The sequence below is a fragment of the Scomber japonicus genome, chromosome 11 (genome assembly GCF_027409825.1).
Source record: "Scomber japonicus isolate fScoJap1 chromosome 11, fScoJap1.pri, whole genome shotgun sequence".
In the NCBI taxonomy this organism is placed as follows: Eukaryota; Metazoa; Chordata; class Actinopteri; order Scombriformes; family Scombridae; genus Scomber; species Scomber japonicus.
Window position 1 is genome coordinate 12,995,263 of NC_070588.1, and position 20,580 is coordinate 13,015,842.

The 20,580-nt window shown below is 39.3% G+C and overlaps 1 protein-coding gene across 2 annotated transcripts in view; it reads right to left on the reverse strand.

Moving 5' to 3' along the window:
- The window catches only part of epha3 (eph receptor A3), a 97,891-nt gene that overhangs the window by 32,110 nt on the left and 45,201 nt on the right, over nucleotides 1-20,580 (reverse strand). For both annotated transcript variants that reach the window (XM_053328201.1, XM_053328203.1), the window contains 3 exons: nucleotides 11,876-12,031; nucleotides 7,877-8,236; nucleotides 3,335-3,459 (listed from right to left, as the gene is read on the reverse strand). In XM_053328201.1, coding sequence (XP_053184176.1) covers nucleotides 3,335-3,459; nucleotides 7,877-8,236; nucleotides 11,876-12,031 — 641 coding nt within the window. The remainder of the gene's footprint in view (nucleotides 1-3,334; nucleotides 3,460-7,876; nucleotides 8,237-11,875; nucleotides 12,032-20,580) is intronic.

A 20,580-nucleotide genomic window follows, 5' to 3' on the forward strand; every position in this document is an offset into this window, starting at 1 on the left:
AACATTCGCTATGGATTGCCATTTATAGGAAGTGAACAGCCCAAGCACTATGGACAGTTTAGCTGATGGTATGTGTTCCCGTAAAGAACAATATGGACATTTGTAAAAGACTGAAAAGATGAGGCTGATTTAAAAGAAACAAAAAACCTCTGGTTGGGTTGTCCTGGCATGTTAGCTACTGATATCACAAACTTTGTTACAGTTTACAGTAACATAACTATTTTGAGATCTGCAATATCAATCAATCAATCAGTTCACCACTGAGCTTTGAATCTGGTTGGCGTTAGCGACTTTATAGTGACAACATCCAGCGTCAGCACATGTAGAATAACTACTACAGTAAATCATATTGCTGCTGTTATATGTTGTATACTTTAGACCTCATCCAAGTTTACCATCTATCTATCACACCGTTACATATGTTCTGTTGTAGCTACTCTTTTTAGCTAAGTTTAGATCAAGTTCCTTTTAAGTTAAACATCTAGCAATAGGAATGTTATAATTACATTCATTTCTAAAGCAGTATTCATTTCATTTAACTACAATTAGAGGTCTGTGGTAAATTAACTGACTTCCTACTGCCTTCCATATAACACTGAAGGTTATTTATGCTACTGATGTGGTAAATGCTTCACTTGGTGTTATTTTTGGAGCCTCCACAACGTAAGGTATGTGCTAAGTGAAATGATCTATTGGTTGCACTTAGCAGATTATGAGGTCCTCCACGTCTTCATCAGTAGACAGGAAATGTGATACAAAATGTGTGCATTACTTACTTTAAGAATTAAAAGCCCAATCAGCAGTTGGGATTTACAGCAGCGTGAGTCTTAATGACTTGTGACGAATAATATTTTTATTCTACCTCACTTTAGAGCTCACATCAGAAAAGCCCATGTGTTGATTTACTATTGAAATATCTCAACTTTCAAAATGTCTCTGTATTTCTTTTCCTTGTGCTAACATCTTACACAAAATAGAGCTGTTTGACTTTGTAACCCACAACAAAAATTTGGTCCACAAAGTATTTAATCTATTACATAGACGCGTTATTGGCAAAATGTTCACTTTTCTACATGATGAGAAGCTAGAGCCATTGGTGAATTAATATTGGATTACATGATGTTGCACACAGTATATGTATCCTTTAAAGTCATGTAAATACAGACAGAGGAAACCACAAACACAATAAGCAGAGAGTTTGGCTGATGCAGCACATATTTAACATCTTTTTGCTAAAAGCTATCTCTTTTCATCTCTGCCGTTCTGTTTTTGTGTTCCGTTTCACCATCCTGTTTATGTGTGTATGTAATTATGTCTGCGTGTACGTCGTTAAAAGCCTTTGTCTGTCTCATAAGTGAGTCATGGTGTGTTGTTCTCCAATTCTTGTCCTCCGATGGCCTTGATCTTAGGTGTGTCAGACTCAGATGTCCTCAGCATCCCTTTGCCTGAAACCTGGGTTCTTATGGGAGGTCTCACTTGGGTGTCCCAGTTTGCTCTTCTGCATGGAGAAGCCTTTTGTCTGGAGTTGAAAATCCCTGCACATGTATGGCTGATGTGGGGAATCCTTTGGGAACTTGTGTGTGTGTGTGTGCGTGTGTGTGTGCATGTGTGTCTGTCCCTGAGTGTCATTTCTAAACAAAGATGTGATTAACAGGGATCAGTGCAAAGGCCCAGTGGTTTTTCATTATAAAAGTCTGTCACACAGTTTCTCCCTTCGATCCCACCCCTTCATTCATCTCCCTGTCCTCTTTTAATGAATATGCGTTTGTGATGTGCAAGCATGTTTGTGCCATTGAAAAACCACAAATGAGAATTATACCTGCAGTGAGCTCTGACCCAGTATCAGTCATTAACTTTTCCCCTTGCTGTTTTCCAGCCTTGTTTTAACATCTTAGGTAAGGATGGCTGAGCAGGGAACAGAGTTTAGAGAGGAAACAGCTTCTGTCGGCCTACTAATCAAGAGATTAGGGGCCACCGTTGGCATTCAAGCAAACTGTGATCTGGGACACACACACACACATACACACATTGAATCTGCCAGAGTGATTAAACTTGCATCCACGGCTAATTTCACCATCAAATGTCAGCCATAGCACAGCATTGGTGCTGAAAGCCAGTGTAATTCGTTCTGCACTAATTTCTCTCACAGAAGAATGAGCGACCCCGCAGACACATTTACTGTCTGCCATAAAACTTGTCTCCATTAGGGAGTGAAGGGGAGAGGACAGGATGAGAGATAGAGAGAGACATGAAAAGAAGAGATGGGAGGTGAAAATAATGAAAGGAGGGCAGGAGTGTGAGTTGAAGAATGAAAACAAAAAGACAAACAGGAAAAAAAGAACAGAAGAGAAAAGTGGGGGAGTGAGAAGAAAGCAAAATGAGAGAGGAGGTAAAAAACCTCAGGAGCAGGCAAAAGCTGAATATAATAAGATATCCTTGACAACATTTTGACATTTTCTGGAGTCTATTTTCTGTGTTGTTGTATTTAATTATACATTGCTAATAATGCTTTGTGGTGTGAAGACCCAGAGTACCTTTACACCTAAATTGTGTCTCGTATCCAGAGTGTATCTAGATATGATTTAACCTGATTACATTTACACCTGATTTTAATATGTATCTCCAGTGTCCACAGTGAGATCTAATAGAGATCTGATTGCTCTGTCCAACTCAAACAACCAAACGTTACATCCTTCTCTCATTTGCACAGTACAAGAAAACAGCAACAAAAACATTGTATTGGCTTTGGACTGCCAAGTTTTACTTGCATATTTTTGTCTGCCCAAATTGAAAGCAGACACTTAGTCTCATCTTGATTCCTTCTACAAGTGTCTTAAATATCCATAGTTTTCTTCCGAGTAGCTTAGTTCGCCAATATCTGCTACCTCCCTGTTTTGGAACAGTCACGCAAAATTACGTATATCTGCCCATGTAGTTGTTGTATGTGGATTGACAAGGCTATTGCATTTACACTTGTGTTCAATGTGGTCACAATGCATTACGACCAGGTGGTTTGGATGATAGGATCACAATCCATCCTCAACACATTTTAATGGAAGGTGTAAAGTAGGCCTCATGTATTTTACTAAATTGCATCTAAAAGTGAGAAACCTGAATATTCAAAGAAAAAAGATGTTGAACAAAGGCCCAACATTTAATTTGGTGTAAGGACTTCCAGATTAAACCATCTATTTTGTATGATTTTTGCACCAAACACAGATAAAACTGGTAAACAATGCCAGGAAACATACTACACTCAAAGTGCAGTTTATGATGCTGTCTTGCTCAAAGGCACATGAGTTGAGGTGTTAACAGTGATAATTACAACACTGACCTTTTCGTAGTATTTGATCTCATAGTCAAGGATGATGCCGTTGGGTCTTTCTGGCTCCTGCCAGAACAGGGAGACACTGTTTCGAGACGTCTTGTCCTTTTTGATCACTGCTACTGGTGAGGGAGCTGAGTGGGAGACATTGACAGACACAGAGAGAAGGAGAGAGAGAGAGAGAGGGTTACTTTATAAAGGTTCAGTGGAAGTTCAGTTCCCGGTGTTGCATCCTGGCAATTGTCTATGGTTCCTGTTAACCTAATTGAGTTTGCTGCCCAGTGGGGCCACATTAAAGGCTGTGACCCAGGGTTGGTGGAAGGGAACGAGAAGATGTACACTAATGTAAACACGGGCTTAGGTCAGATGATTGAGCAGATAAAACCTAACCTTGAAATGTTAGGTTTTAATATGTTTCTACATGAACACATTATGTATATATAACATGTAACTTGAGCATACTTGAAAGTGTAAGCAGTGAATAAAAGCACTGAAAAGTATGATTCTTAAAAGTGTGTCTTGATCTTTTCTAGGAAAAAGTTCTCTTAAGGGAAGATGACGCATGTTTCCAATGAAATATAGGAAAACTTATGTAGTTGGTATATAAGTAGCATTAACCACAGTTGCTGACAAAAACGTGAAAAAAAAAGAAAGTTATGCTTGGTTGCCTAATTAGCTTAGTCTAGAATTAGTGAGAATATGAAACTCCCATTCAATCATCTATTAAGCTTCACTAAAATATGTATTAGTTGGTGCTTATGTTGCAGAAGAGTCAGTTCCTAATCAGCATTAAATGCCTTTAAAATTTGGATTTGGCCTCACCAAGACATCTATTGTTCAGCTGCATTACTCAGAAAACAGTTGTATTCATTTGAAACCCCATGAACCATCTATATTCCTTTCCTTCTTTATTTGCTGTCCCCACCACTCTTGGTTTGGTGCTTTTCTTCAATCGCCAATCCTCTTTGCCAATCCTTCCCAATGCCTTGCCTTGCCTCAGGGAGTTCACATGGTCCCAATCTAGTAATTCCCTCTATCAAGCCATGCACCCCTCCCTTATTCTGTCTCCCTCTTCATTCCCTTTCTCATTTCCCTTTTTTACTGCTCTCTAATTGCCAGGCAGCTCCGGGGCCAGCTCGGCATCTGAGGCATCGACTTTTAATTTTATTAGACCACAGGAAAAAACATGTTTGTCTTTGAAATGTTCGAGCCTTAGTTGATTGTGATTATATAGCTGCGGAGTGTGTCTATATGAGTGTGTGTGTGCATGTTCGTGTGTGTGTGTGTTTTTGTCTTTCTGTGCTTATACTCGTGTGTATTTCCGCGGGAAGTTATTTTTTCTTCTGTAATGAATCCAGATGGGGAGAATCTGTTTCCATACCCCCTGCTCCTCTTCTCCTCCTCTCCCTCTGGTTCTGATAGCAGGGTAAGGCTGTGCTTTTTATTGGCTCTGTGGTTTATGGTGGTAATGATTTACTGTGTCTGAGCTGCTTGGAGGCAGCTTCAAGATCCTCTCCTCCTCCTCCTTTTCCTTCTTGTTGCTTCTCCCTCACTCTCTCTGTGTGTGCATATCTATTGCCAAGCACTTAATTTGCTGTCAGTCTCTGTTTCTGTCTGCGGCAAAACTGTAAAACTGATACAGCATACCAGACTGATAATGACTTTAAAAACTGGCCTTCAGTGTCATTCACCTGTGTGATGTGACAGAAATGCAGCTGTCACTTCAGTACACTAGTAGCCTTTGGGATGTAATAGTAAGTTTAGCGGTAAAATTGGTTAAAACCACTTTTTTATTTTTATTTTTATTTTTACTACATTCCCATCCTCTAATCACATTTTGTTTTGCATTCTCTTGGACTACACATCTGTTGATCATCATCTCTTGACTTTGTATGAATACATTATTGATATTTGAACACATGCTGTGTAGCTAAGGTGAAATACTGACGTGACTGAAAGAACCAGTAGAATGTAAAGTCGACACTTAACTACAAGTATTTCCACTTTCTCTCTGATTAAATGTACTAACTACAGTATTAACTGCATCAACAGAGCTGCAAGCAGGTGAAGAAAGGGTTTGCCCTTGCATGTATACTGTTGTATGTGTCTGCGTTTTCTTCTGCCAAAGCCACTCGGCCAAGTTCAGCTGCAGTTTAGGTAGTTGATACTGGACTAAACTATTCTAAATGTGGATCACAGTTACTCTGTTGTTAGCATCCCTATGACAATGAGTGGAGGGCAAAGGAGATGAGAGAAGGAGAGCTATCTGACAGCACCTTGACAGCAGAGCCAGGGCACACTGCTCCTTCCCAGGGAAACACTTAATCCAGCTTTTAACAGCTTTGGAATCTGTATGTGTGTGTGCGCGCGTGTGTGTGTGTGTGTGTGTGTGTGTGTGTATGAGAGAGAGCGAGCAAGAGAGAGAGAGAGAGTATCTGGGTGGGGCCACTGCACTGACATACCTAATCCTTGTAAACTCTCAAGGCTGATGGAGAGTGTGCAGCTGCAGGCTGAGATATTTGTTAGAGAGAAAGAGACTGTGCATGTGAGTATGTGTGTGTGGTATGTGAAGGTGTGTTTGGTGGTAAATTGTGTGTTTTTGTGCTTCTATGTGTGTGTATTTGCTTGTAACTGTGTGTGGTTGATCAATGACATGTAGAGATCCATCTGTTCTGATGATCACTCAAACATTAAAGATGGTTTTCAATATTCAGAGCACACACCAGCCCTCTTAGCATTGACAAGCCATCTTTAAATCTAATATATATTCAGAGAGAATCCCTCTGACTAACCACACACAGATTATAATGCTTAGTAAGAGAAGACTCCGAAGATTTTCCTAAACCATGTTGTCTTTTTCATCTGGATTGTCTTTACTTAAACTTAACGTCCTCATTACCCTCTCTCCTTACATGTGATCATATGATCTCAGTCCTTAACTTATCATCAGTATAGACACATCTGCACATACTGTTTGTGAACAAGCAAACACACACAAACAAAAAATCTGTATGTAAAACTAATCCACGTCTTGTCATTTAAAGCAGTCTGGTCCTTTTCCTTTATAAAACAACCCTACTGTGACATCTCAGAGGAGCACATACAGCAGACACCTCATACAAATAAATATATCTGCATATAAAAAGGTGTATTTGTCTATGTACTGCTGACAAGTGTCTTTATAAGAGTTACACATATACAAATATATACAGGTATACAGTATATTTTTGTATCATGTGTGCTGTATGATTGTGCTTTAGCTGTTCTCAAAGTACTCAAAAGTAAATGCTATATAACTGTATGATCCTCACCTTGTAGAAACTGAGAAATGTGTATGATGATCCTTTAAAAGAAAGTCGTATTTGGAAATTAAATGAACTATATTGAGTATTGAGTATTTTATATTTACGATCAAATAAGTAGGTAGAATCTCCATGCCTGCATACAAATATAAAATGTTTGCACTGTCAGTCCAACTGCATCAAAGACCTTCTTTAAATCCACAGCTTTTGTCATCATCTCTGTGCTGGAGTGTTTTAGTCTCACGCTGCCTGAGTCATGATGACTTATGAAAGAAACTCCCGTCTGTTCACCCAGCTCAGAAACTACGCTTCAAGCATCAAATCATCTCGCGAAGAGTGAAACAAAGCAGCCCTAAAGAGAAATGGAGGAAACCACAAAAGAGAACAGAATAGTGGAATCTGGATTGGGTTTGATTAAAATAAAAAGATCCTGTGTCCAGATGAGGAAAGAAAGAAAATAAGGACAAAGGGAGAGACAATGATTGAGAAGAAAAGAGAAGAAAATGCTGAGCAGCACATACAAAAGCATTAACACATACAAATGCAAGCTGTGTAAGAGAATAGTAAAGTGAGTGAGGGGGAAAATAGCAGAATAAATTGGGGTATTACAGTGAGACTTTTACACATTCTTTGCTAGAGTTAGGGATTTCTGAGGTTTGGCACTTTCTACTGTAGCTATATTTATTTTGCACTTGGAATTTCAAAGAACCAGTGTCCCTTTGCCCTCTTATTCTTCTATAGGACTGGATGTGTGGGTAGATATTTGTATAAAAAGATTGATGGGAGAGTTTTAGGAGCCCATCCTTATGTTAAAAGTGTCTGTTAAAAGGATGAGTTCAGTTTTTTTTCATTTTGTGAAGACTGAAGACATCCGATCCCAGTTGTTAAACAAGAGAATAGTGGCCTGGGATCGCCTTGTAAATGTCCAGGGCTGATGGTTGGAGTGCATATGTTTGAGCACATGAGTCTCCAGGCTAGTGTATTATATGAGAATTATATTTAGGGAGATATTTAAGGAGAGCGAGAAAGAGAGTGCATTTTGGAATAATAATATATGCTTTTCTTCACTGCAAACACACTTCAGCTCCACAAGTACAACTTCTCAGCAAAAATCACCTGATAAAGAGGTTGTTTGAAGTGAAAGCCTGCATTTAAATAACATTCAGTGGTTCAGAGTTATTCCTGTAAGTATGTCTGTCTGGTTGTCTGAGTGCCTTTTTCCCTCTAACCATCTGCTGTGACATCTCACCGGCTTGGTTGGTGGTAATGGTGACAGCAGCATACTGCCTCATCTTAGGTGCCAGCGATGACACACCATTCAGCGCCTCAATCTCGAATGTGTAGTTGGTGTGGGCTAGCAGGTCGCCCACTGTCACCGTGGTGTTGTGGAGCCCCGTGGATCTCGGTAGAAATCGCACATTACTTCGGCAAGGCTCACAACGCTGAGCACCACCATTGCTGCCGTTCCCACCCCCACCGCGGCAGCATTTGCAGAGGACAGTGAAGGTGATGTCCCTGCGGCCACCAGTGTCCTCCGGCCAGCTCCATTCAAGTATGACTGAAGTCTCGTTGATGGAAGAGATCACATTTCGAGGAGCTGAAGGAGGGCCTGGTAGACAGAGGAGAGAGGGAAATGGGATGAGATGGAGGTGAGAAGAGGAGGTCATTGGATACATTGGATGAGAAAAGTGTTCGAAGAATGATGGAAAAAAAGGGAACAGTGCAAAGAAAAGTAGAGTGGAGGAAAATGAGAGGAGAAAAGTAATTTCAACTATCGTTCAGTAGAATTCATATACACAGCATGTACAGTACACACGGCATGTAAGATGACCTTCAAGAATAAAAGGCCCTACTAAATAATATTTTATTTATTTTACCTTGCTGGTGTGATGTATTTCCTTTTAGAACATGATTTTGGGGCAGTATTAGTGTTACCTTTCGAGGCAGCTAGATTCATGACATCTCAACATTAAAAGATCACGAGGTAATTCATCTTGTCAGGCCTTTATATTATGCACATGTGTCTGAACCACTGGTGGTTTGGACCAATCAGTGTCCTATGAGGATTCTCATGTGATCCAGTTGTCTTGCATGGTAAGACAATGATACACAGTGAAGAAATGCCTGTGCTTTTCCAAACAGTTTCTTAGACAATGTCTGAGATGGTCCTGTGTTACAAACCATCTGATGTGTGATGTTAGCATAAATGAGGGATCATACAAACTCTAAACCAAAGGCATTAATTAAGAGAAAGGGGCATGATTAGGTTAGGGTAAGGATTTCCTAAAAACAAAGAAAAAAAGATTTGTATGTGCCTATTTGAGGTGACTACGATTATATACTAGTTTTAACTTGAACGTGACAGTTGATGAAACCCTCCCTTTTCCGGGGTCTTAAAATTCCAAAAGTATTGTACCAAAAATGTTCATTTAAGAAAATTTGGACAAACTAAAAAGGTCTGAAGACAATGACTTGTGAAAATTAAAAATGATCAGATAATTATATAGTGCAGTGTGCATCTCTATATTTATTATTAAGACAATGATCATAATCAATGCTACACAATCTTCCTTTGTCAATCTAGTTTCATGGTGGTATTATCTGGGTTTTGTTGATGTCAGTGTGTATGTACTACAGTATGCATCTGTTTTCCCTCACTTTCTGGATCAGTAAGAGAAGAGAGGGGCATGACACAGCCCCTTTCACAAAAAAAGTTACAACTCTTTATTACAAACAGATCTCTCTCTGAATATTTCCAGATTTGTGTATCAAAGTTATGACTATAGAGGGCAATACTGGACGAGGGAGGGAGGGAGGTTGAAATGGGTTTAGTGAATTAAATTTTGAGATCAAATGCTTTATTTAGTTTGCCATACTTGACAATTTACTTCACTCCCGAGCTATGCCTAGCTCCTGCCATCAAGTAATGTGCAATACAGTTATCAACTATGTTTGTGCAAGAAAAACAAACAAATAGACAAAAAAATATATATTATATATTAAGCTGTAAAAAAGAGTATCTAAGTGTCAGAAATCTAAACTCAAGACTTAATGAGACATATTTTTATTATTTGAAATCAGAAATGCCTCAAAATGTTTGTTTTGTCCCAGCTTTTATTTGAAAATAACCTTCAAAACTCAAAAAAATGAAAAAGAAGGCTCCAGAAAAGCAATTAAAGAACCTGATAACCATGTCCAATTATGGTGTGTTTCTTAAAGTATATCATGAAAATATAACAGATTTGACCTGTTCCAGTAACCCAGATATGTTTTCCCAGTTTACACACATGGGGATCAATCCTACTGTGACATGTAAGAAGGGAAAATAATGTCAAACAACACAACACTAATACTAGTAGTAGTACTATTGACAATTATGACAAAAGAAAACAATGTATGCTTTTTTTCAGATCTACATCCAATATCCCATCATGGTTAGCACAGACAGAAACCCTGTTTGTGCTATTCATTAACTGTAACATGTACTATGAATGTATACTGTACACCTTAATATGTGATTTCTTGAAAGTTAATCAGTATTTGTTTTGCTGTGTGAGGCAGCTGGATTTGCAAGATCACATTATGGCAGGATCCATTGTGTCATGCTTTAAGTGATATGCTTGTGTCTGAACCACCAGTGGTTCGAACCTATCAGCGTGGCGAATCCAGCTGCCTCACTCTTTGCAGCTTGCCCTAACAGTCTTCTGGCTGACCTTAACAGCCAGCTCCACTGACCACATCAAACGTTTGGACCTGTAACTCACATCAAATATTACCTGCAAAGGCATGCACATGTACACATGCAGGCAATCATATAACAATTCCACATGTCAAAATAATACATAGACATCGAGATTAACATGTGACATGAATTACAGTGTATAAGAACTGAGGATATATATGAAATCTTCCATCCCTGCAAAAGGGACTTATGCATTCACTGTTCTTTATTTGCACTTTTTTTTCCAGCCTCCCACTTATCACAACAGATGACAGCAGACTCTAAAACTTAAAGGTGTGAAAGTGGTGATTTCACACTATGTCTAAGAAGGGGGATGGTGATGATCAGCAACGGGGGATTTTCCCCACTATTTCTCTGAGTTAAATACTACAATTTTCAAAATTTTAGTCAACTTTAAACAACCTCTGTAACACTGATAACAGCAAAATCCCTATTCTGAGATAATCATGATCATTATCTTATAACAACTTATCTATTCATTTGCAGCCCTTGCGTCGCTCAATCTGTCCCAATGAGGTGAAATTTGCCTAGTTGACAAGATGGTTGAGATAATGACAGCAGAGCCCTGCCGTGACTGCCTTTCTAATTAGGATACTGGCTGTGGCCGTCGATTTCTACTTTCTACTGTTCACCACGCAGTGAAAGACCGCCCCCCCCCCCTCCCTAGCCCTTTTAGTAACGGATGTATTCATAATCAGACATCAGGGAATGCAGTGATTTATGGTTTTATGGGAAATGCATTTTGGAAGACTTGCAGGAGGAATCTGCATCTGCATCTGCAAACCATTTGCATCAGAGGGAGACAAAAGAGAACCGTGTATGAAGCGGAAGAAGTGATAAAGAGTTCTTGGGCAGCCGTGGCTTCCATGACCTTTGAGTAAATACTGTAAAGAATGTAAATCCTTCTATGAGTAAGCTATTTTTATTGGTGATTTGGGAAATTGCAGAGTGTTACAGCAGTAGGAATGCAGTGTTAATTGAGATCACGCTAACTGGGAAAATACACTGAACTGAACTGACATGTTTATGCTACAATAGGGTCTTACATATAATTCTGAAGTTTCTGAACTTAATTTGAAGATTGCGAGAGTGTTTTGCTGATACTCAAAACATTTTTTTGTCTTACAACACAATAATATTATGAGATTTGCATAGACATGCATAGTATTCCCTTAAAATGATTCAGTGTGAAAAGCATCTGAAAGCACTTAGAGCATCATGGAACACTAAAACTCACTGACAGCCAAACTAATGGGGATCAGCAGCTCTTCAAGGCGGGGTTAAGACCGGTTTTATTGCATGTCTTATAGCCTATTGAGAAGAATTTTCCCATACCACATTGAAGGGTTTCTCTGGTGAGATATCTGATATAAAACTAACATAAGTCGCGGTGCAACCAATCAGGACACCATTGGCTCATCATATGATGTGATATCAAACCCAACTGTCGAGCTGACTGTATAAACACATAAAGGCGCACACACACACATGCACATACACACTTACGGGTACAGGCCATAGAGGCGGGGTCTCCCTCGGCACGGAAGTAGTTCTTCTCACAGCCGCAGTGAAGCGACCCCTCATGGTGAGTGAAACTATGAGGTGGACACTTTGCACACTCCGCATTCCCGAGCGTAGATTTGTAGAAGCCCACCCTGCACACTGGAGAAAGAAGACAGAGAAAGGGACATGAGTGTCACATCGACATCTATCTGATAACGGCATTCTTCTTCAGAGCACCTGCGTGAGGACTGAAAGATCTGATGCAGTTAACACCACTCACATACTGTCATACACACATATCAACAAACCATAAAAAGACTTGTGTAAATCTTCAGTTCATGTAACAAGAAACCAGTGATTCCTTTTTTTCTAAAAAAAAAAAACCCAAAAAACAATAAATCTCTTAAATGTCTTGGTCTCTATTTTTCTCTCTCTCTCTCTCTTCGGCTCTCAGAAGGCGCAACATGAATAATGCAAATTGTCGCCTCAGATAAAAGGGATGTTCTCTTTAAATATCTGTGGTAATAAATCTGCACTCAGCTCTTTTAACTCCTACTCACCACAAATCTGTTGCAATCTGCGCAACCAGGGTGACACTCTACCTGTGCATGTTTAATGTGCATTGTGTGTGTGTATGAGAGAGAGAGAGAGAGAGAGAGAGAGAGAGAGAGAGAGAGAGAGAGAGAGAGAGAGAGAGAGAGAGAGAGAGAGAGAGAGAGGAGGAATGTGTGTATAGTTTGTGTAGGAAGGAAGATCAAGAGCAGGACATTAAAAAAATAAATATCTAAATATCATCTGTTAAGTTCTACTCTGCTCCTGTATTCTCTACTATTTGCTCTTCTTCTTCTCAATCACAGATAGGAATCTTTGTCATAGTATCCAGGCTTGATGACAGGATACAGGGATACAAAGCATTTAAACCTACAAAAAGCCTCTCTCCAAGATGAAGACAATTGTATTGCCAGTATAGGGTTTGACATCAACAGTACCTCTACAAACTAGAGTCATTTCTAATACAGCCACTATAAATTCTGCATCAGTGTACAGGCTGTCATTGCAAAAATAAACATTACGACGTTATCCAGAAGCAAAACAAAATGACTGAGATAACAGACCTCAAAGTTCAAGTAGCCAAGGTTACAGGATTAAAGGGGATGTATTATGCACATTTCCAGCTCTATATTCATATGCTGGAAATAGTCTACTAGAAATATCTTTGCCTGATTTACAGTTCAAGGAAAATGTCTTATTTATCTTATACTGGTCCATTACGCGGCCCCTCAGCTCAGCCTCTGCTTGAAACTGGTTGTTTTATCTTCTGTCTCTTTAAGCCCCCGCTCTGATGAGCCCACTCTGTTCTGATTGATTAAGTGGAAGCTTGGCAGGCTTCTGGTAGCTCGGCAGGTTACATAAACAAACAGCACCAGTGGGATTTCGCATCTTTATCTTGTTCTTTACTTGAAATAGAAACGTTTTAAATTCATCAGTGCAGGCTCAACCCCAATTCTGAGAGTAGCAACCTTTAGCAACAAAGACCTGATGAGACCTGATGTCATACTGAGGAGGAAACACAGGTAACATTGCACAGCATTCAGAGCTGGCTTTTGACTGGAAGGGGGCATTTTTACATATATTCTAGTTTCACATAGATATTTGACATAATAGCAGTATATAAATGAAATAAATTTAAAAAAAAACATTTAGCCCCTTTTAAAGTTGCTAATTCAATATATTTGTATGTGCTCATTTTTTGGTCTAAAAAGTATTCACTGTTTTTGCACCTAAAACAATCCTCTACTTGCGAGGAAATTACATCATAATACTGCATTTAGTTCATTTAACTACAAACAAACAGGGTAGATTAATCTTAAAATTAAAAAAAAAGATCACCTAGAACTGCATCATATCTATAAATGTCAGAGCTGGAAGAGACTGGACAATATCTGATTTTTATGAAGATGCAAATATGAACGTTTTCCATTAATTTGACATGTACTCTGCCAAACATGCTTGTTTTGTTCTCTCTCTCTCTCTCATTCACAAACATGTACATGCGCACACAGACACACTACTGTAGATAGAAAAAAAAATGGCTTGCAGCAATAGCAGCGAGCCAGCAGAATGTGTGGGCTCAGCAGAACACGTCTGACAGATCCCAGTGGTGGACAACACACTCCTGCAAAAGCCAACACTGCTGATACTACTGCCATATCCATCACTGACACTGGCACACCAAGGTCCCCATGCTGCACTAAGTACTCCACAACCTCCCATCGACAGTGGCGTACTGTACATGTGTGTGTGTGTGTGTGTGTGTGTGTGTGTGTGTGTGTGAGAGTAATAGAATGTGAAGCCTGTTTAAACAACCAAATATGATCCTAGTTGTGGAATGACAACCAGAGCATTTGCTGACACACCCAAAACAGACCACCCTGATTGGAGGATACACCAGGAAATTAGAACTGACAGCCAGCACCCACAGCCAATCAGGTAAGAGAAGAAGCAGGATAACCGCTGGCTCAGTAGAAACTCATAAAGGAACATAAAACAGAAATATAGATAAACAGACAATTCAATTCCTAACAGACCCAGCCTTTATCTGATCCGTTTATCCATAAACAACTACCTTTAACAAAGCACACATGCTCTGAACAGTTCACCTCAACACCAAAGAAAGATGTCTTCACTGTAATTGGACAGTTAAACCACTGGGCTCATGTCCAACTGGATCTGTTTCTATTTAGCTACTGTATTTACTAACTCCTGGCATCACTCTCACTGAGGATTAGGGACCAATCAATTGTGAAGATGTTCATTTTAACAGCAAAACTTCCTGGCATTATTTGTTCTTTCATAAACAGAGCTCTTAATGCTATTCTTGTAATTATATATGTTATTGTGTTTGTCTGTTTTTGCAGTGTGTCAGAATACCATAACTTAAGACAGATGAGACAGATAAAGATGTGTGATTTAGGTCATTTGTAAGCTTTGTAAGAAGATAATGTTATTCAAACTTATTTATTTATTGTTCACACTACATTAGCCCAGGCCCCCCTCAGTTAAGTGCGGCCCTCTGCTGCAACTGCCATCGTACTTCACTTGGACAGATAACTCTGGCAAGTCAACACACCACAAAATGTAAGAAAAACAGCCTTGTTTCCACTTGGAAGTTAAAAATATACAGGGACTTTTCAGTCCGTAACGCAGCCGTGAAACTTATTAGGGAACAGAGTGGATCTCATAAACTTTCCATGTAAAAATTAATAACCAAAGCTGCACTTAACGGTATGAGGTTTTCATATGACAGTGGTGATATGTTGTATTTTCTTGACCACAACCCTAAAAATATTTTTATAACTGTTGGAAAAGGATAATAAAGGTTCTGTTTCTTCCCAGCGTGTCTGCCAGGATAAAGGCTCTGACAGAGGCTGATGGTAAAATCAGATTTGGCTCAGAGGAGGTTAACTCCTCATCTAGAGGAGAGCTGAGATGTGTCACACTGACATTCATCAGCAGTGTGTGTAGGGGTATGAATGGATGGTATAATTGTGTGTACGTGTGTGTGTGTGTGTGTCCCTGGAGAGGAAATGCAGCACCTCTTCAGATGACAGCGTATGTGTGCTTAATTAAAAGATGTTGCTGTGTGTGTTTGTGTTTGTGAGAAGAGACAAACACACATGAGAGCAAGAACAACAGCGTGACTGCTATGAAGGTTATCCACAATGAATCATCTTTTATTTACTGTTTTTTTTCAAATCAATAATAGTGGCACAAACAGCATGTAGGGATTGGATCATTGTCCCTGTATGTAGTTCTTTGTGATACACGCACACACAAATTGAAATTCTTGCAATTACTGTCATACACTCACAAGGACAGAACACAATGTCTCGCTGCTTTCTTTAAAATGACACCTGAAACTAAATCTCTTCATTCACTTTTAAAGAGCACTCACAAACACATGCACACACAAGCACACATATACAACTGCAGCAGCCACATGATATGGTGGTTGTATAAATAACTGGGGCTGCAATTTGCTCAATCAATAGTCTAGGTCATGGGACACCCTCATCAATAATTAACATGACTGCTGGATAGTTTAGTGATCGCATGTAGTCCCCCGCCCCCCCTTTTTTTTCCCTACATGTTAGCTGCAAACCTGACCTTAACTTGATGAGATTGAATTATGATTTAAATGGGACCAACTAAAAGGAAATGTGAAGCAACTATTCAATTGGATTCACATTATTTTATTTCCTGAACTTCAAACAGACTAACATAGCACAGTCACGACCATGATGAGTTAATCATTGTGTGTAGCCATGATGCACATACATCATTCACATTGAAGTTCAAATGCAAAGCTAAGAATACCAATGATTGAGTAAAAACAGGGGCAGTAATGATAGTGCACTACTGCAAAAGCACAGTAGTGTTGGTGTCTGTGTGTGTGTGTGTGTGTGTATGAAAGCATGTGATTTTGTCAGCATTGGCCGTTGGGAGGAGGGTGGAAGGGGAAGGTCAGTTATTCTGTTTTGTTCTCATTGTAATGTGGTATGTTGTGAGATTCTTCATGTTATGACAAGTACAGGACTGCCTTATACGTTGCTGTGTGTGTGATGGAATTATCCTGGGTAAAATATCATCATTTCTCTCATCATTTGTTTTTTTGTGCACTGTCTACCTGGAGTATCAGAAAATAAATCTGATGATAAGCCTGTATCAATCCTTTTTTTAAATGGGATATTTGATGAATTAATTAATGATGAGTGATTTTAAAATATGAAATCTGGAACATTTCAATTTGTAGAGCTCAATCACATAAAACTTTTCAATTCTGAATCAACATTAGCAATGTATCCAGTGGTAGCTGTTGTGTGTGGCAATGACAGAAACTTATGAATTACTAATTACAAAGCATTATTACAGGTTCATTATAATCACATATAGGTATTTACTGGAACACTGTGAGCATCAGAGAAATGTGACCTGGGGTTACACTCAACATGTTACCTCTCACATGGCTCGTGACCTCTTGACCTTCTGATCTCACTCATTACTTGTGAACGTATTGGTGTCACACAGGGAAAATTAGAAAATGCCTCTGACCCTGACCTATTTCTTCGTGTTGGCCTAATTTGAAGCTTACTGGTCTTCATTTCTCTCTCCCTCCCTCCCTCCCTCCCTCCCTCTCTCTCTCTCTCTCTCTCTCTCATGTAAACATTCCCTTCAAGTTTCAGTTTAGCTGCAAACATTGCCGGCGCAAAACACCAACCTAACAATTGATTTCCTGTTTTCGTACCACCTCCGCCTCTTTTCTTTACAAGATCACAATGACTTTCACTCCCTCTCTCCTCCTCCTCCATTTCCCTCCGTCTAACACTCCCCCCCCCCCCCCCTCGTCCTGCCCTCCTTCTTCTACTTCTTTTCTATGGCTTCCCCCGTCTCTTTCTTTTGCTGTATCCTTCTTTCCTTAATTGCAATAGCTCTCTTTGAAATGACAGTTTAGGCATTTGGCTGCCGTTCTTATCCGGAGCCGCTTGCAATGTTTTTTTTGGAAACGTGGCAACAGTAAACATCTTGCCCCCCCCCCCTGCCTTGAAATTCCCCTTTGAGTCAAGCAGTAATAAGTTGCAGAAAGTCTTTTATGCAACCATGGTAGATTTTGCTGGGCAACTTTACTGCCTAATAATTATGTCATTGCATGCAAACAATGCACCATGTTATGATACAGGCACATTGCTGACTAATGGGAAAATGCATACACACACAAATCATCCATCTAAATATGAGAGTTTAAGTGTGTTTAAAGTGGTAAATTATATCTGTAGGATATCTGTTTTAGATTAGAAAACATGCTTAATGATGCATACCTAATTCTTTGTTTTGACAACAAAATAGTATTTAATTTCAGCCAGAACCTAAATATTAATATCCAAAACTTGCCAGACACAATGCCAAGACATTCACTATAACAAACACACACCAATACAAAAAGAGAAAGACACATTGTTAGACTATAACTCCAACACACAAATTAACACAGACCATCAGATCCATTATACTGAATTACAATCAATTTGTTGAAACTAATATGTCCCTAACCCGATCAAATGAACTCTAAGTATAAATGAAAGCAATCATCAAAATTGATGGGTTGTGTCTTAGGGCAAATTGCTACACATTCCATCTCTCTTATGTTTCAATTATTGTCATTTGTCATGATAATCACAGTGGGAACATGCTGGAGTTTATTCATCTGACAGAGTGTCCGACCAATGTGCTTCTGCTTGCCAGACTGAGCAGGGACGTGGTTCTGAGGCTCCAGAGCCAGTATCCATCAACTGGAGGACACATTTACTGTCCAGGCAAACGCTTTAAAGTTTCAGTTGTGGAAAATGTGATGAAAGCTGCCAGAGCTTATCAGAATACAACAAAGACCTGTAATAAGCTCTCAGCACTTAAGATCATAATTGCTGATGTTTTCATAGTGTGGTTGTTTCAGCCGAGTGCCGACACAACAGAAGCTCAAAGAAGAATCAGGGAGGATGAAGCACAAACATCAACAGTGTTTAGAGGTTTCTTTGTCAGTTTTCTATAGATCTTTATGTCAGTACAGTTACCAGTGATGGCTGAAATTCACTACTTCTAGCTCTAGTTCTAGGAACACTATGAAATGGGCACAGTTAAATGATGAAAAGAATTAAAGGTCTGCTATATCTGGGAAATTTTGCATTGATTCATCAAATGAGTTCATCATTGACTCATTTCCAAATGGAAATGCCTACATGGAGATTTTTCATTTTCATTCTATGAAGCCAAATCTGTATAATGACCCAGTTAAAAATGTAACAATGTGGTAATCCCGATACTATGATTCTGGATGTTTCAAGATCTTTGTTTTATTTTAAGTAGATTTTAATTTAAAACCACCTATACCTAACCACCAGCTGTGCATTAAGAAAACTAGAGCTCATCTAGCTCCCACAGTGCACCTAAAAATGGGCCACCGGATCAATTTCTGACCCTGATGTTCAGCCTATCATTACCATGACCCCATAAGCTGCAATTTCAGCAGCCACAGAAATGAAGCAGTTGGCTTCATCAGCTGAGCAGTGGAGGGCCATTGAAGTTTGTGATGCTAACTGCAGGCTAATGGCCTGGAGAGACCCTGCTATTCAAGTCTGTTTATCTATACCCACTCAAAGAGACTCTTCTGCTGCCTAGATGCGCTGTGTGTGTGTGTGTGTGTGTGTGTGTTTCAGGGTCCAGAATACTAATCATCACACCACAGAACCACCAGCAGTGTCTGTCCATGTGAGGGACAGTTATCATGTGTAGACCAGTGTGTGTGTTTGCTTGTGTGAGTGTGTGTTTTTGTGTCTTGTGTGTGCTTGCGCACGCGCAAACTGGCACCGTAGAGCTTAATTAAGTGATCTGATCCAACACTGATTTGCATAATAAAGCAGCCTGATGAGGAGGATAAGAGGAGGGTGAAAGGAAGTAGGGGAAAAACTAAGGGAGGTAGAGGAGGAGGCTTTGGGGAGGTGAGAGAGAAGAGGAGGAAGTGCAAGGTGAGGAAGGCCTATATTACTGGAAGAGTAGCAGACAGGAAAACAGAAAGGAAATGCATGTTTGTGACATTCCAAACCACACAAGCACATGATCACACTGGCAGAACAAATAGTCTGTGTGCGCCTCACATTTTTATAGCCCAAGCAACCTTTTATATTTAACATTTAATACAAAAAATACACAATTTTACCATAATTACTGTCCCAAATTAAACACAATTATTTCCAGTAGAGAAGAGTATGTTAATTACTAATGTTATGTAATCATTAAACCAGCCATACAGTATAACAAAAATGGGCTGACTGCACAATTACACTTTAAAGAAGCAAATATTGACCTCCTATATTAGTTTAACCTTGATGATTAAATAACGGGCTGCTGAATTCACCTCGTGGCTGCTTTTCAGCTTTCTCTCTTTTATATTCACAAAAGCTTGGCTCAGTTCAAGTGGATATTATAAAAATCAACACATCAGATGCTTATTTGAATATTGTTTACTTGCTGAGCTGCTGCACTGCGGCAATCATTCTAATATGAATTCAATAAAAATATGTAGATGCGAAAATATTGCTTTTTTTCCCACTAATACCAATTAAAATTGCTCATTCAGTGCCTCTAGATATTTTCGTTGGCGGGAGATTTGTGGGATATTTTAAAATCAAAAGGTGAAAATTCTGAAATTTGCACTAGATAGTATTTCATTAAAATTTCAAACAAATCTGTTTAGATTTAAAAATAATTCAATTTAAAAAAAAATTTAAGGGGTTGAGCATAGCTCAGCGGGTAGCTCACCCGCCCCATGTCTTGAGGCTACAGTCCTCGTTGCAGGCGACCCCGGTTCGAATCCCGAGCCGAGCGGTCTTATCCTGCGTGTCATTCCCCCTCTCTCTGCCTGTTTCCTGTCTATCTCCACTGTCCTGTACATTAAAGGCAAAAACGCCCGAAAAAATATACTTTAAAAAAAAAAAAAAAAAAAAAAAAAATTTAAATAATTATTAATAAGCTCAAAAAGTTTTTGAAAGTCCACCTGTGCATAAATATAATAAATACAAAATATATAAAAATGTGATAAATACCACACGTAGAGACAGTACAACTAAATAGAGCATGTGTGTGTGTGTGTGTGTATG